At 36.8% G+C, this 14,105-nt stretch overlaps 1 protein-coding gene across 2 annotated transcripts in view; it reads right to left on the bottom strand.

Annotated features, from left to right (window-relative positions):
* Positions 1 to 14,105, bottom strand: part of GABRA2 (gamma-aminobutyric acid type A receptor subunit alpha2) — a 160,544-nt gene that overhangs the window by 98,460 nt on the left and 47,979 nt on the right. For both annotated transcript variants that reach the window (XM_004389029.2, XM_023742989.1), the window contains exon 3: positions 3,442 to 3,509. In XM_004389029.2, coding sequence (XP_004389086.1) covers positions 3,442 to 3,509 — 68 coding nt within the window. The remainder of the gene's footprint in view (positions 1 to 3,441; positions 3,510 to 14,105) is intronic.

A 14,105-nucleotide genomic window follows, 5' to 3' on the forward strand; every position in this document is an offset into this window, starting at 1 on the left:
GAAAACAACTTCCAAGGCCAACTCTTCAGACTGGGATTGGATTGGACTGTGGGACATAAAGTGATACTCGTGAGGAGTGTGCCTCTTAGCTCAAGTAGATACAAGAGACTAAATGGGCTGCTTCTGTCCGGAGGTGAGATGGGAAGGCAGAGAGGGTTAGGAGCTGGCTGAATGGAATTGGTGAATCACGGGTGGAAAGGAGGCGTGTGCTGTCACAGTATGGGGAGAGCAATTAGAGTCACATAACAATGTATGTATAAATTTTTGTATGGTGGTAATAAAAAAACGAGTTAAATAAAATTAAAAAATATGTATTACAGAGCACTATAGTTAGCAACAGAAATGGAAGACTGATATCTTTACTCAATAATTGACGTCGTTAACTCTTTAAACTTAAATCAATTAATTGAGATGTTTATAGCTGGTGGAATATGATGACAGATTGGCATACAGAGTATATCAGGAATATTCTCTAACCTACCCAAGGAGAATAGAAGATGCTCAAGGGTTCCCAACATTAACATTCCTGCTCACTGTTCCTGTTGTTCCACAGTCTTTTACTCACTCTGTTACCTATGTAGAATTTGTGCTTTGTATCTACAGCACCTACAAATGAACCCATTGCACACTATTTGCTCTCGGATATATCTGTTGAAACATTAACACAGACTTAGTTTTTCGTCACTGAAAAATATTCTTAAGCTATGTGTTTTCAGTTTCCCCTGGAATGAACATGTGTATAATCATTTCTTACACTTCAGATTATGTTTTTGTTTTTCCAACAGAAGGATTACACCATGCCTTCTATAACTTCAAATTTTACAATCCTCTTAGGTTAACTAGCATTGTCTAGCCCACGTATGGCCTCTGACCCCCACCCCTAGCATAAGAAATATTTGTGAACAAAGTCTTCCAGAGTTTTCTCAAAATAATCTTCTCGATTTTATTCAATAACTGAAATATTGAATAAGTCATTACCAATAAATTCAGTTTGGTTATAAAATAGAAACCTTTCACTCCACAAACCATTTTTAACCCTAGTATTAACCTTTAGCTCTTTGTCATTTTTAAATGCATACATATATTCAATGTAACATCAATAAATTCTGCTAAAAAGACAACCTTAAAAGCACACTTACAAGGCTGAAGAAAAAAAAAAAGAGGACTACAACTTCATAAAGAGATCAGTGTAGTAACTCTATTCAGTCTTGTCATTAACCCTTAATATCACATCCAAATCTATGCAATGATAAATCATTATTTCTAATTTATATTAACCAGTGTATTGAAGTATAGATTGTAATATCTTAAAGTTATAGAAATCATTATAAAAAACTATTTCAACAAAATATCCTATTACAGAGCACTGTGTTGCCAGTAGAAATGGGAGATTGATTACTAAAATGTTAATACTTAATCAAGAATTATCTTTTATGTTTCTAGGCCACCCAGTTTCCCTCTCTTACCTGTCTCATGTAAAAGAAAAATAAATAAATAAACACCAGTTCCACAGAAAGTCAAGATTCTAATATGCCCTGGTAGAAAAGTGGTTAAGAGTTTGGCTGCTAACCAAAAGGTCGGCAGTTTGAATCCACCAGTCACTCCTTGGAAACTCTATGGGGCAGTTCTACTCTGTCCTACAGGGTTGCTATGAGTCGGAATTGACTCGATGCCAATAGGTTTTTTTGTTTTGGTTTACTATGTATTAAGGTCCCTGCGTGGCACAAACAGTTTGCGCCGGACTACTAACCTAGATTGGTGGTTCGAATCTATCCAGCAGTACCTCAGAGGAAAGGCCTGGTGATCTGCTTCCATAAAATACGAATGATACTACTTAGGAGCTACTGATATTACTTATGAACAACCAAACACCTCTTGGGATTAGTTTTTTTGGTTGGAAGGATTAGGGTCATGGTTTTGTGGGACAGTCCAGTCAACTGCCCTAATAATGTTTTTAGAGCTTCTGTTCTACCTACTAGTTCACTGAATAGTGTTTGTGGTCTTAAAAGTTTGTGAGCAGCCATCAATGAGAAACAATTGGTCTCTATTTACCTGGAACAGCAGCAGAAGAAGGTGATTCAGGAATCAGAGGAGGAACTGGACTGGGAGTTTAATTACCTTCATGAACTACAGCTTCCTTTGCTTGATACCAGAAGAACTGGATGGTGTCCAGCTACCATTACTAACGTTTGGATCAAGGATTCAATAGATGGATCCTAATCAAAAGCGGGACAGTGTGCTACAGAATTCCAAATTCTTATGGAATCCAGACTTACTGGACCCATGAGACTGGAGGAACCCCTGAATCTATTGCCCTGAGAAAATCTTTAAACCTTGAACCAAAACTATCCTCTGAAGTCATCTTTAAACCAAACAACAGCTTAGCTAAATTAGTAAAGAATGTTTGCCTTGAGCATTATGCTCTATTAAATAATTATATGAGATCAAATTGACAACAGTAACTCTAAAGCACAGATGAGAAGTTTAGGGGGCAGTGAGTCTAAGTTAATAGTGGTAAAAGAATTTGGGAAGAGATAGCAAGAATGATGACACAGCATGAAGAATGTAACCAATGTCACTGAATTGTACATGCAGAAACTCCTGAATGGGTATGTGTTTGGCTATGTATATTTTTACCAGAAATAAAATATATATATATTACAGGGAAGAAAACTCTATGCAGCAGTTCTACTTTGTAACACATGGGCTGCCATGAGTCAGAATCGACTCCACAGCAACGAGCTTACTATGTATATGATGACCCAATATGTGCCAAAGTAGAATTGTGCATTATAGGGTTTTCAATGTTTTATTTTTCAGAAATAGATTCTCGGGCCTTTCTTCCAAGGTACCTCTGAGTGGCCTCGAACCTCCAACCTTTCTAGCCAAGCATATTAACCATTTGTACCAACCAGAGATTCCACCAGAATCAACTTGATGGCAACTGGTTTAATTTTTTTTGTTTCATTTTTTAACTATGTATGTAGATTGTGTTGATAACATGACAATCAGCCACCTTACGCAAAGCCAATCAGAAGATTTTCACTTGTCACACTGTCCATGATGACAGTCTGTAAGAAGCATTTGTCCATGAAACTGTCCATACTTTACTTATGGATATCCAAGCAAGAACTGTAATAGTTCTCAGTATATATATTTTTTTACTTATGTAATTGTTTTTACACTGTAGCTAGGGAGACAAGCCAGAAAAGAGAATAGAAACTTAAGCAAAGGGCTGATCTAAACACTCAAGCTAGACCTGAGTATCTACAATCAAATTTACACCCTTAACTCTCCATGTATCAGAACAGACTAAATAGGCATAGGATAGATATACAATTTCATAACAGTAAAAATACTTGTCTATTCTAAATTACCCCTCACACTTCCCATTATGCAAAGTAAAAAATGATATTAAAAAAAAAAACCCAAAAAACTTACCATATCTGTATCTGAGACAGGGCCAAAACTGGTCACGTAGATGTTAGTGAAGACTTCTGTAATACTGTCTGATATAAGAAAAAAAGATTAAATATAGATATTACATAACTAGAGCCACAGGACAGAGAAGCGGTCAAGTACACAGTATGGTTAGAAAGCTGTGTGATATTTAGTAGTACTGCTTTTTACTTTCTTTTCAACTTTCACAACCAACAAAAATATCTATACTGCTCAGTTATTTAATAGTTTTCTGCAGTCCTAAATGCAAAATGCCCAGCAGTATTATTACATTCTTACTTGGAGGCCGTATCTGATTAAAGTATTCTGTTTTAAGTTTATATTACTGACAATGAATAGTTTCTTAGAAACCATCTTCAAGTGAGCTAGTTTACAATAAATTTATCACCAATACTGAAAAATAAAGAGTCTGGTTACTGTTTTATATGGTCCTAAATTTGATTTTTAAACTAAATATTTCAAATGGCATTTCATAATGGTAGAGATTTAGTCTGTAGATTCTATAGCAGTATATCTCCTTCCATAAAGCAGTAAAATAGATTTTTAATCATTATAAATAAATATAGTTCATATTAACATAAAAAGCTTTCTTATCCAGCGACATAAAATATACAAGCAAGTAACTTACATAAATCATAATGGATTACTTCCAAAACAAGTTTGCCTTTGAATGTACTTAAGAATGCTTGCAATGCTAAGATTGGATTGAACTGGATGTGAAAATACGTAACTTATTAACTGTAACACAATTAACTGGATTGCTGTATTAACCAGGTGATTTAGATCTTTGATTTTACAAAAAGAGAAATGGTAATAGGAAAAAAAGTTCAAATAAAAGGTTTAAAAAACAAAAACCTTTTCAATTCTATTGCAGGAAAAAATACATCATTAATTTCTATTATCATGAGCTGAACACCTCATCTACCAACTGTCAAATTTAATTCCACACAAATATCATTAAATATGTTTAATATTAAACTAAACATTACTCTCCAACCATCAAAGACAGTAAACTACATCTGGCATACTGTATATACTGATGCCAAAAAAAGAAATAAAGGATTTTGAATAACAGAGTAAACTTTGAATGCTTACTATAGACCTGGTATTCTTTCAATGATTTGAAATATAATAATATCCTGTTATTATTGCTATATATGAGTAAACTGATGCACAGAAAGCTGAGGAAATGTGCCCAATGACCCAAAGCTGGTGGAGGTTGGTATCCAGAGCTGGTAGATAGAGTCAGGTTTTAGAAACCAAGTAATGTGGCTCCTGAGTCCTCAGGCTGATCCACCACATTATACCACAGTTATCAATACAGTTGAAACTAAAAGTAGTTTAGCATTAACCACATATTTTATTCATTGGAATATCTTGTGCCAAAAGCACAGTCATAGTGCTCCAAATAAATGTGCTCGTTCACTTTTATTTTTTATAAAGGAGCTCTGGTGGTGCAGTGGTTTGAACCCAGCAGCCGCTCTGTGGGAGAGAGATGTGGCAGTCAGCTTCCATAAACATCACAGCCTTGGAAACCCTAAAGGGCAGTTCCACTGTGTCTTATAGGGTCACTGTGAGTCAGAATTTATTCAACACCACACAACAATAACAACAGCAAATATTAATCCAAAACCTTATTTATGAAATTATAAAAATCACTGGGAACATGATTGTAAAGTAAATTCTCAGCTTTCACCTATCCCAAAGTCAGCCTCATGTGCGCATTCAGAAGGTTCCCATACTTGGCTTAAAGTTCTGCTTTTGCTGTCTTGAAATTATTAATTTTGAATAAGTGTCCCTGAATTTTCATTTTGCACTAAGTCTCGCAAAGTATGTAGCCAGTCCTGGAACTGTATTATATATGCTATTAGAAAGAAATTGTAAAAACGGGACCCAAGTTTTTTTCCTCTAACAGACACCAAATCAATCATATCACAATGTTTACTCAATGAACAACTGAATAAAACTTTAGTTATTTTAGGTCCCTGAATGACACAAGCAGTTTGTGATCGGCTGCTAACCCAAAGATTGGTGATTTGAACCCACTCAGTGGCTCCAAAGGAGAAAGGCCTAGGGATCTGCTTCTGCAAAGATTAAAAAAAAAAAAAAAAAACCCACTGCTGTCAAGTGGATTCCAACTCATAGCAACCCTATAGGGTAAACTACCCCATAGGGTTTCCAAGGCTGTAATCTTACTGAAGCACACTACCACATCTTTCTCCCACGGAGCAGCTGGTGGGTTTGAATCACCGACCTTTTGGTTAGCAGACAAGAACTTTAACCACTGTGTCATCAGGGCTCCTTCTATGGTTCCATAGTGGCTCATAATTTAACCACAATTAGATTTCTAATAAGGAGCCCTGGTGGTGCAATAATTAAGTGCTCAGCTGCTAAGTGAAAGGTTGGTGGTTTGAACCCACCCAGCAGCTTCACAGGAGAAAGGCCTGGAGATTTGCTCCTGTAAAGATTACAGCCAAGAAAACCCTATGGAGCAGTTCTACTCTGCAACACATAGGGTCAACATGAGTCAGAACAGTCTCCATGGCAAACGGCTTGGTTTGGTTTGGAGAGTTGTTTTAGATATTGATTTAAAATGTTCCATAGAAGAGACATCAAAATATTAAGGTCATTTTCACTCAAAAAAGAAGCAAATGAAATTATTCTCCTTAATCTGGAGTAGTATTTAATCTGTTTAGTCTGGAGTGATGAAGTTAAGGGGAGAGAGATGACAAAAATGTGTGAATAAATTGATGCTAATGATTTGAAGAACATCCACTATATGCCAGATGGCAAGTAAATGGTAATGGAGTGTGTTACCAGTACCTATTGGCTGTAGTGAGAAGTTAGCTAAGAATTGGAGGAGAAAAATTAGAGTTAACCTCAAAGCACTAAGTAGTCAGAGCAACACCAAAAGACGTAGAGTATCAACATGCAAGTTGCCTTAAGGAAAAGAAATGGCTCCATGGTTTAGTGACTTCATAAACAAAGCTAAAGAATTATGCACTCAAAAGGGCATCTGCCTGCTACGGCAATTCAGAAAAATCACCAAGGCAAACACGACCATCCAACAGTTACCTGAGCCTGGAAAGGGATCCTTGGTAATGAAACTTTGGGGATTTCTGTAGACGGATGCACAGAGAGTAACCAACCAGTACGGATTATTGTCAATACTATTCTTACAGTCATCCTGATTGTGAAATATTTTAGTGTGATGTCTATAAATATTTGATCATCTAACACAACTTGCTACGTTTCTATATTTAAAATGCAAACTTTGATCATGAGTTTTCTTTCCAGAAGAGAAAAGGGAGAGAGATGAGATTACATAGACTTAGGCTATTTCTAGACTTTGTGACAGTGATTTGTTGATCCATAGTTATTTTATGTTTTGTTTTCCCATGTGGATTAAGAGAAGGAGGCCAGGTGAAGTAACGGTTAAGTGCTCAGATGCTAACCAAAAGGTTGGTGGTTCAAACCCACCCAGAAGCTCTGCTGGAGAAAGACCTGTTGATTTCCTCCCATAAAGAATACAGTCTAGACAACACTATGGGGCAGTTCTACTCTGTCGTGGGGTATCAAAAACTTGAAATCGACTCAACGGCACCTAACAACAACAACATGGATTTAAGCAGAGTGGAACTGTGCTGCCAACACCTGTGAAAATATTCCATACCGTGTGACATATGTATGTCACAGAGTAAACAAATGAACTGATCTGGTAGCAACCTCGGTCTCTGCATTTTAGATACTCTCAAGTACTGACCACTTTTAGTGGCCACAGCAAGTGCCGTCCTGCCTCAGAGCCTTTGAATTGGCTATAACCCTCTTCTCTTCCATTTGTCATTGATTAATTATCTGTCTTTAAGTCTCAGCTTACATGTTCTCTCCTCAGAGCAGGAAGTCACTATCCTCCCTGTCTAATGAAATGTTCTTTTCTCATTCTCTCTCTCTCAGTCACTTCTTTGTCTCTTTCATCGGACTTTTTAGAAGCTGCTATTATTTTCATACTTTAATCTTTTTTTGCTTTCGTTTTTTCGTTCCTTTTTGTTCTGTACGTGGTCTGTCTCCTCAGCCACATGCAAGCTTCTTAAAGAACAGGGACTATGTCATTTCTGCTCACTGTGATTAGCATAATGTCTGGTGCTTGACATTTGGATAAACATATGAGCTCTGATTATAATTCATTTAGAACATACATATTTTTCCAAAATATTTTCTCAACATTAAAAATAGTCAAAAATATCTGTCACTACTCATAAGGAAAAGGCACCTGTCAGTTGTGAAAGTAGACTCCAAAGAGCCCATCGATGGAGGAAAGATGAAAACCCAGGGAACAGGTTCCCAGTAAAGTAACAGAAAGTTTAGCAAAAGGAGAGAATGCATTTGAAGAAATCACTGATTCAGTGGAAACCAAAATTGAACTGCTGAACAGTAAGCAGCTGTTAGCAGCAGAAACATTCACCATGAGTTACCTCAAATATCGGCTAAGTATTTTACTTCAGAAACACCAACAGTATAATATGCAAAAGTAAGAAAATCTTCCATATAAATTTTTCAGAGGCAAAACACCATGAGGTTAATAATAGGTACTTTAGGAGAAAAAGAATGCACGTGGTAAACAGAAAAAAGAGTGATACTTAGAAATAATCAAATTCAGAATGACAGCTACCACTGGGGAGAAGGGAAGGGGAACAGCCTGCAGAGGTGCACCAAGGGTACTTCTAATGTGTTTATAATGTTTTCCTTCTTTTAAAATTGACCATATTCAATTTTGAGAAAATCCTAAGATTTGACACAGCCAGCTGCTGAATTAATCACATTATTCTCTATACTTTTCTAAATGTTTGACATGCTTCATAGAAAAAAATGCATTGTCCTAAAGTATATTCAAAATGAACATATAATTTCAAGTAAGGTTTAAATTAATTCAATGAAACTGAATTTCATTGTTCTTTACCAGGTAATACAGCATACAATATCAATAAAATCTTCTTTAAAAAAGCATCTGTTGTGGCAAAACTATGAAAGAACAAAAATAAAGTCCAGCTAAGATGTCTTATTCCACAAGAATCACTGAAGAAAAATATTTGATGATAAAAAGCGAATAAAGCAACTTTCTGTTTATGAGGGGCTCACCATATAGTAGGAAAAATACATCATAAATATACTACAATAAATGTCTGCTATAACTGAGAAGATAGCATATTGATGTTCAGAGGAGCATCTTGGAGAAAGACGTCTAGGAGTTTCCTAGTTTTGTGGTTCTCAAAGAACGGTAAGCATTCTATAGCCAACAAATTGGAGGAAGGATATTGTGCAAAAGTCAAATCTCCCAAGTAGTTAAGTTCATTAACACGCTTAACATGTGCAAAATGGTGGGGTATCAGGTTGTAAAGAAAGGCAGAGGTTGTATCTCAAGAGACATGACATGCTTCTGTAAGTAGAATATGGTAGTCATATACACAAAACCAAAATATCAAACTCGATGCTGTCGAATGGGTTTTGACTCATAGCAACCCTACAGGACAGAGTACAACTGTCCCATAGGGTTTCCAAGGAGCAGCTGATGGATTCAAACTGGTAACCTTTGGATTAGCAGCTGGATTCTCAACCACTATGCCACCAGGGACCCGTTATATACATAAGAGAAGGAAAATCACTGAAAGACTTTAATTTGAGAATGGTATGGCCAAGGTTATGTTATAGAATAATAATTTGACATGTATGCTGAACAAATAATCTGTAAAGATGGACTTTATGAAAAAGAAAGTGGTATCAGAATTGGAAGAGGACTCGTTAACAACTGTGATATGCAGATGAAACAACCTTGCTGCCAAAAATGAAGATGATTTAAAGCACTTACTGATGAAGATCAAAGACTACAGCCTTAAGTTTGGATTATACCTGAACATGAAAACAAAAATCTTCACAACGGGACCAATAAACAACATCACGACAAATGGAGAAAAAAATTAAAGTTATCAACAATGTCATCCTACTTGGATCAACAATTAATGTCCATGGAAGCAGCATTCAAGAGATTAAATGACATATCACATTGGACAAATCTGCTTAGAAAAGACCTCCTTAAAGTTTTAAAAAGCAAAGATGTCACTTTGATGACTAAGGTGACCCCGACCCAAGCCACAGTCTTTTCAGTCACCACATATGCATGGGAAAGCTGGACAATGAAAAAGGAAGACAGAAAACAAATTATGATGTTAGTGAAGAATACTGAATGTATCATGGACTTCCAGAAAAACAAATGAACCAGTTATAGAGGAAATACAACCTTAGGAGAGAGGATGGGGAAACTTTGGCTTGCTTACTTTGAACACATCAACAAGAAAGAACAACGCCTAGAAAAGGACATCATGTTTGATAAACTAGAGGGTCAGAGAAAATGAGAGAAATCCTCAATGAGATAGACTGACACATTAGCTAAAATAACAGACTCAAACACAGCAATTATTTGAAAACGGTGCAGGATTCATTCTTTTATACATGAGGTTACCATGATATGGAGTCAACTCAGTAGTAACTAACAAGAATGTGAATCAGAGGAGACTGAAGACAGTGTAGCTAGTTTGGATGATGTTATAGATGGAGTGAGCCTTCAAAAAAGATGTGTTAAAGTCATAATTCCTGGTACCTGTGATCATAACCTTGTTTGGAAATAGGATCTTTGAAGATCTTATCAGTATGCATGAGGTCATAATAGAGCATTGTTGTTGATGTTAGGTGCAGTGCAGTAGGTTCTGATTCATAGTAACCATATGTACAACACTGCCCAGTCCTGTACCATACTCACAAATCATTACTATGTTTGAGCCCATTGCTGCAGCCACTGTGTCAAACATCTCCTTGAGGGTCTTCCTCTCTTTTGCTGACCCTCTACTCCACCAACCGTGATACCTTTCTCCAGGGACTGGGCCCTCCTGATAACACTTCCAAAGTACCAGAGACAAAATCTTGCCATCCTCGCATCAAAGAAACATTCTGGCTGTACTTCTTCCAAGACAGATTTGTATGTTCTTATAGCAGTACAAGATATATTCAATATTCTTTGCAAACAGCATAATTCAAATGCATCAATTCTTCTTCAGTCTACCTTATTCACTGTACAGCTTTCCCATGATATGAGCAGAATGAAAATCCCACGGGTTGGTTCAGACGCATCTCAGTCTTCAAGGTTATGTCTTTGCTTTTTAACACTTTGTTGTTTTTAGGTGCCGTCAAGTTGGTTCCAACTTATAGCAGCCCTATGTACTACAGAACAAAACAATGCCTGGTCCTCTGCCATCCTCACAATGGTTGTTATCCTTGGGCCCATTGTTGCAGCCACTCTGTCAATCCATCTCACTGAGGGTCTTCCTCTTTTTCACGGACCCTCTACTTTACCAAGCATGATGTCCTTTACAGGGACTGATCTCTCCTGATAACATGTCCAAAGTCTGTAAGACACAGTCTCACCATCCTTGCTTCTAAGGAGCATTGATTGTACTTCTTCCAAGGCAGATTCATTCATTCTTTTGACAGTCCATGGTGTACTGAATATTCTTCACCAACACCACAATTTTTTTTAACACTTTAAGGAGGTCTTTTGCAGCAGACTTTCCTAATGCAATGCATTGTTTGACTTCATGGCTGCTGCTTCCATGGGTGTTGTTTGTGGACCCAAGTAAAATGAAATCCCTGACAACTTCAATATTATCTCCATTTATCATGATGTTCCTTATTGGAACATCTGGGAGGATTTTTGTTTTCTTTATGTTAAAGTATAATCCATACTGAAGGCTGTAGTCTTTGATCTTCATCAGTATGTGCTTCAAGTCCTCTTCACTTTCAGCAAGAAAGGTTGTATCATCTGCATGTCACCGGTTGTTAATGAGTCTTCCTCCAGTCCTGATTCCACGTTCTTATTTATATAGTCCAGCTTTTCAGATTATTTGCTCAGCACACATATTGAATAAGCATGGTAAAAGAATACAACCCTAATACACATCTTTCCTGATTTTAAACCACGCAGTATCCCCTTGTTCCACTAGATCGACTATCTCTTGGTCTACGTGCAGGTTCTACATGAGCACAACTAAGTGACCTGGAGTTCCCATTCTTCGAAATGTTATCCATAATTTGCTATGATCCACATAGTCAAATGCCTTTGCATACTCAATAAAACACAAGTAAACATTTTCCTGGAATTCTCTGCTTTCAGCCAAGATCCATCTGACATAAGCAATGATATCTCTTCTTCCAAGTCCTATTCTGAATCTGGCTTGAATTTTTGGCAGTTCCCTGTCGATAAACTGCTGCAGCTGCTTTTGAATGATGCTCAGCAAAATTTTACTTGCAATGCATTGTTTGACTTCATGACTGCTGCTTCCGTGGGTGTTGTTTCTGGATCCAAGTGAAATGAAATCCCCGACAACTTCAATATTATGTGGTATTATTGATACTGTTTGATAATTTCCACAGTCTGTTGGATCACTTTTCTTTGGAATGTGCACAAATATAGATCTCTTCCAGTGGGCTGGCCATGTAGCTGTCTTCCAAATTTCTTGGCTTAGACAATTGAGCACTTCCAGCATTGCATCCATTTGTTGAAACATCTCAATTGGTATTGCATCAATTCTTAGAGCCTTGTTTTTTGCCAATGCCTCAGTGAAGCTTGGACTTCTTCCTTCAGTACCATCAGTTCTTGATCATATGCTACCTACTGAAATGGTTGAACGTCAACCAATTCTTTTTGGTGCAGTGACTCTGTATTCCTTCCATCTTCCTTGATGATTCCTGCCTCATTCAATTTCTTGCCCACAGAGTCCTTCAATATTGCAACTCAAGGCTTGGATTTTTTCTTCAGTTCTTCAGCATGAGAAATGTCAAGAGTGTTCTTCTCTTTTGGTTTTCTAACTCCAGGTCTTTGCACATTTCATTATAATACTTTACTTTGTCTTCTCGACATGTTCTCCGAAATGTTCTGTTCAGCTCTTTTACTTCTTCATTTCTTTCATTTGCTTTAGCTACTCTATGTTCAAGAGCAAATTTCAGAGTTTCTTATGACATCCAGTTTAGTGGGTTTTTTTTCTTTTTCTGTCTTTGTAATGACCTTTCATTTTATTCATGTATGATTTTCTTGATGTCATCCCACAACTCATCTGGTCTTCAGTCATTAGTGTTCAATGCATCAAATCAATTATTAAGATGGTCTCTAAACTCCAGTGGGATATACTCAAAGTTGTAGTTTGGCTCTCATGGACTTGTTTCAATTTTTTTCACCTTCAGCTTGAATTTGCACATGAGCAATTGCTGGTCTGTTCCCTAGTTGGCTCTTGGTTGTTCTGACTGATGATATTGAGCTTCTCCATAATCTCTTTTCACAGATGTAGTCAATTTGATTCCTGTGTGTTTCATCTGGCGAGGATCACCTGTACAGTTGCATCTTATGTTGTTGAAAAAAGGTATCTGAATTGACGAAGTCATTGGTCTTGCAAAATTCTATCATTCGATCTCTGGCATTGTTTGTATCACCAAGGCCACATTTTCCAATGACCGATCCTTTTTCGTTTCCAACTTTTGCATTCCAATGACCAGTAATTATCAATCCAGCTTGATGGCATGTTTGATCAATTCTAGACTGTATAAGTTGGTAAAAATCTTTAATGTCTTCATCTTTCACATTAGTGACTGGTGCATAAATTTGAATAATAATTGTATTAGCTGGTCTTCCTTGTAGGTGTATGGATATTATTCTATCACTGACAGCACTGTACCTCAACATAGAGCTTGAAATGTTATTTTTGACAACAAATGTGACTCTGTTCCTCTTCAGTTTGTCACTCCCAACACAGTAGTCTATATGACTGTCCAACTCAACATGGCCAATACCTGTCCTTTTCAGCTCACTAATGACTACAATATCAATCTTCAAGTGTTGCATTTCATTTTTGATAATTTCCAATTTTCCTAGGTTCGTACTTTGTACACTCCACATTCGAATTATTAACGGATGACTGTAGCTGTTTCTTCTCATTTTGAGTCATGTCACATCAACAAATGAAGGTCCTGAAAGCTTTATTCTACCTGCATCATTAAGGTCAACTCTACATTGAGGAAACAGCTCTTCCTTAGTTGTATTTTCAGTCCCTTCAAACAATCTAGTTTGAATTAATAACAACTTAAATTCAATAGTACAGAACCACTTTACTCCAATACGGCTCCTCTCTCACACTGCTCTCTGCACTATTTGTGTCATACAAATTATATCTTTATGCATCAAAAAACTATCAGTACAATATTACTTTATGGCTTTAGGTGGCTGTTTTTTAAATCAGATAGAAAAAAAAAAAAAAAGAATGAGAAACCAAAATACATTTATATTGTCACATCTAAGACTCCGCTGTTAAAAGCTAGGTCCCAAAGCATTGCCCCTATGTTTTCTTCTAAGAGTTTTATGGTTTTAACTCTTACATTTAGGTCTCCAGTCAATTTTGAGTTAGTTTTTGTACATGGTGTAAGGGATGGATCCAGATTCATTCTTTTGCAAGTATAAACTGATGTGTCCAAACACCAATTATAAACAGACTATTCTTTCTGATTGGATGGACTTAGCACCCTTATCGAAATTCAACTGATGGTAGATGTTT

The sequence above is a fragment of the Trichechus manatus genome, unplaced genomic scaffold (genome assembly GCF_000243295.1).
Source record: "Trichechus manatus latirostris isolate Lorelei unplaced genomic scaffold, TriManLat1.0 scaffold00231, whole genome shotgun sequence".
Classification (NCBI taxonomy): Eukaryota; Metazoa; Chordata; class Mammalia; order Sirenia; family Trichechidae; genus Trichechus; species Trichechus manatus.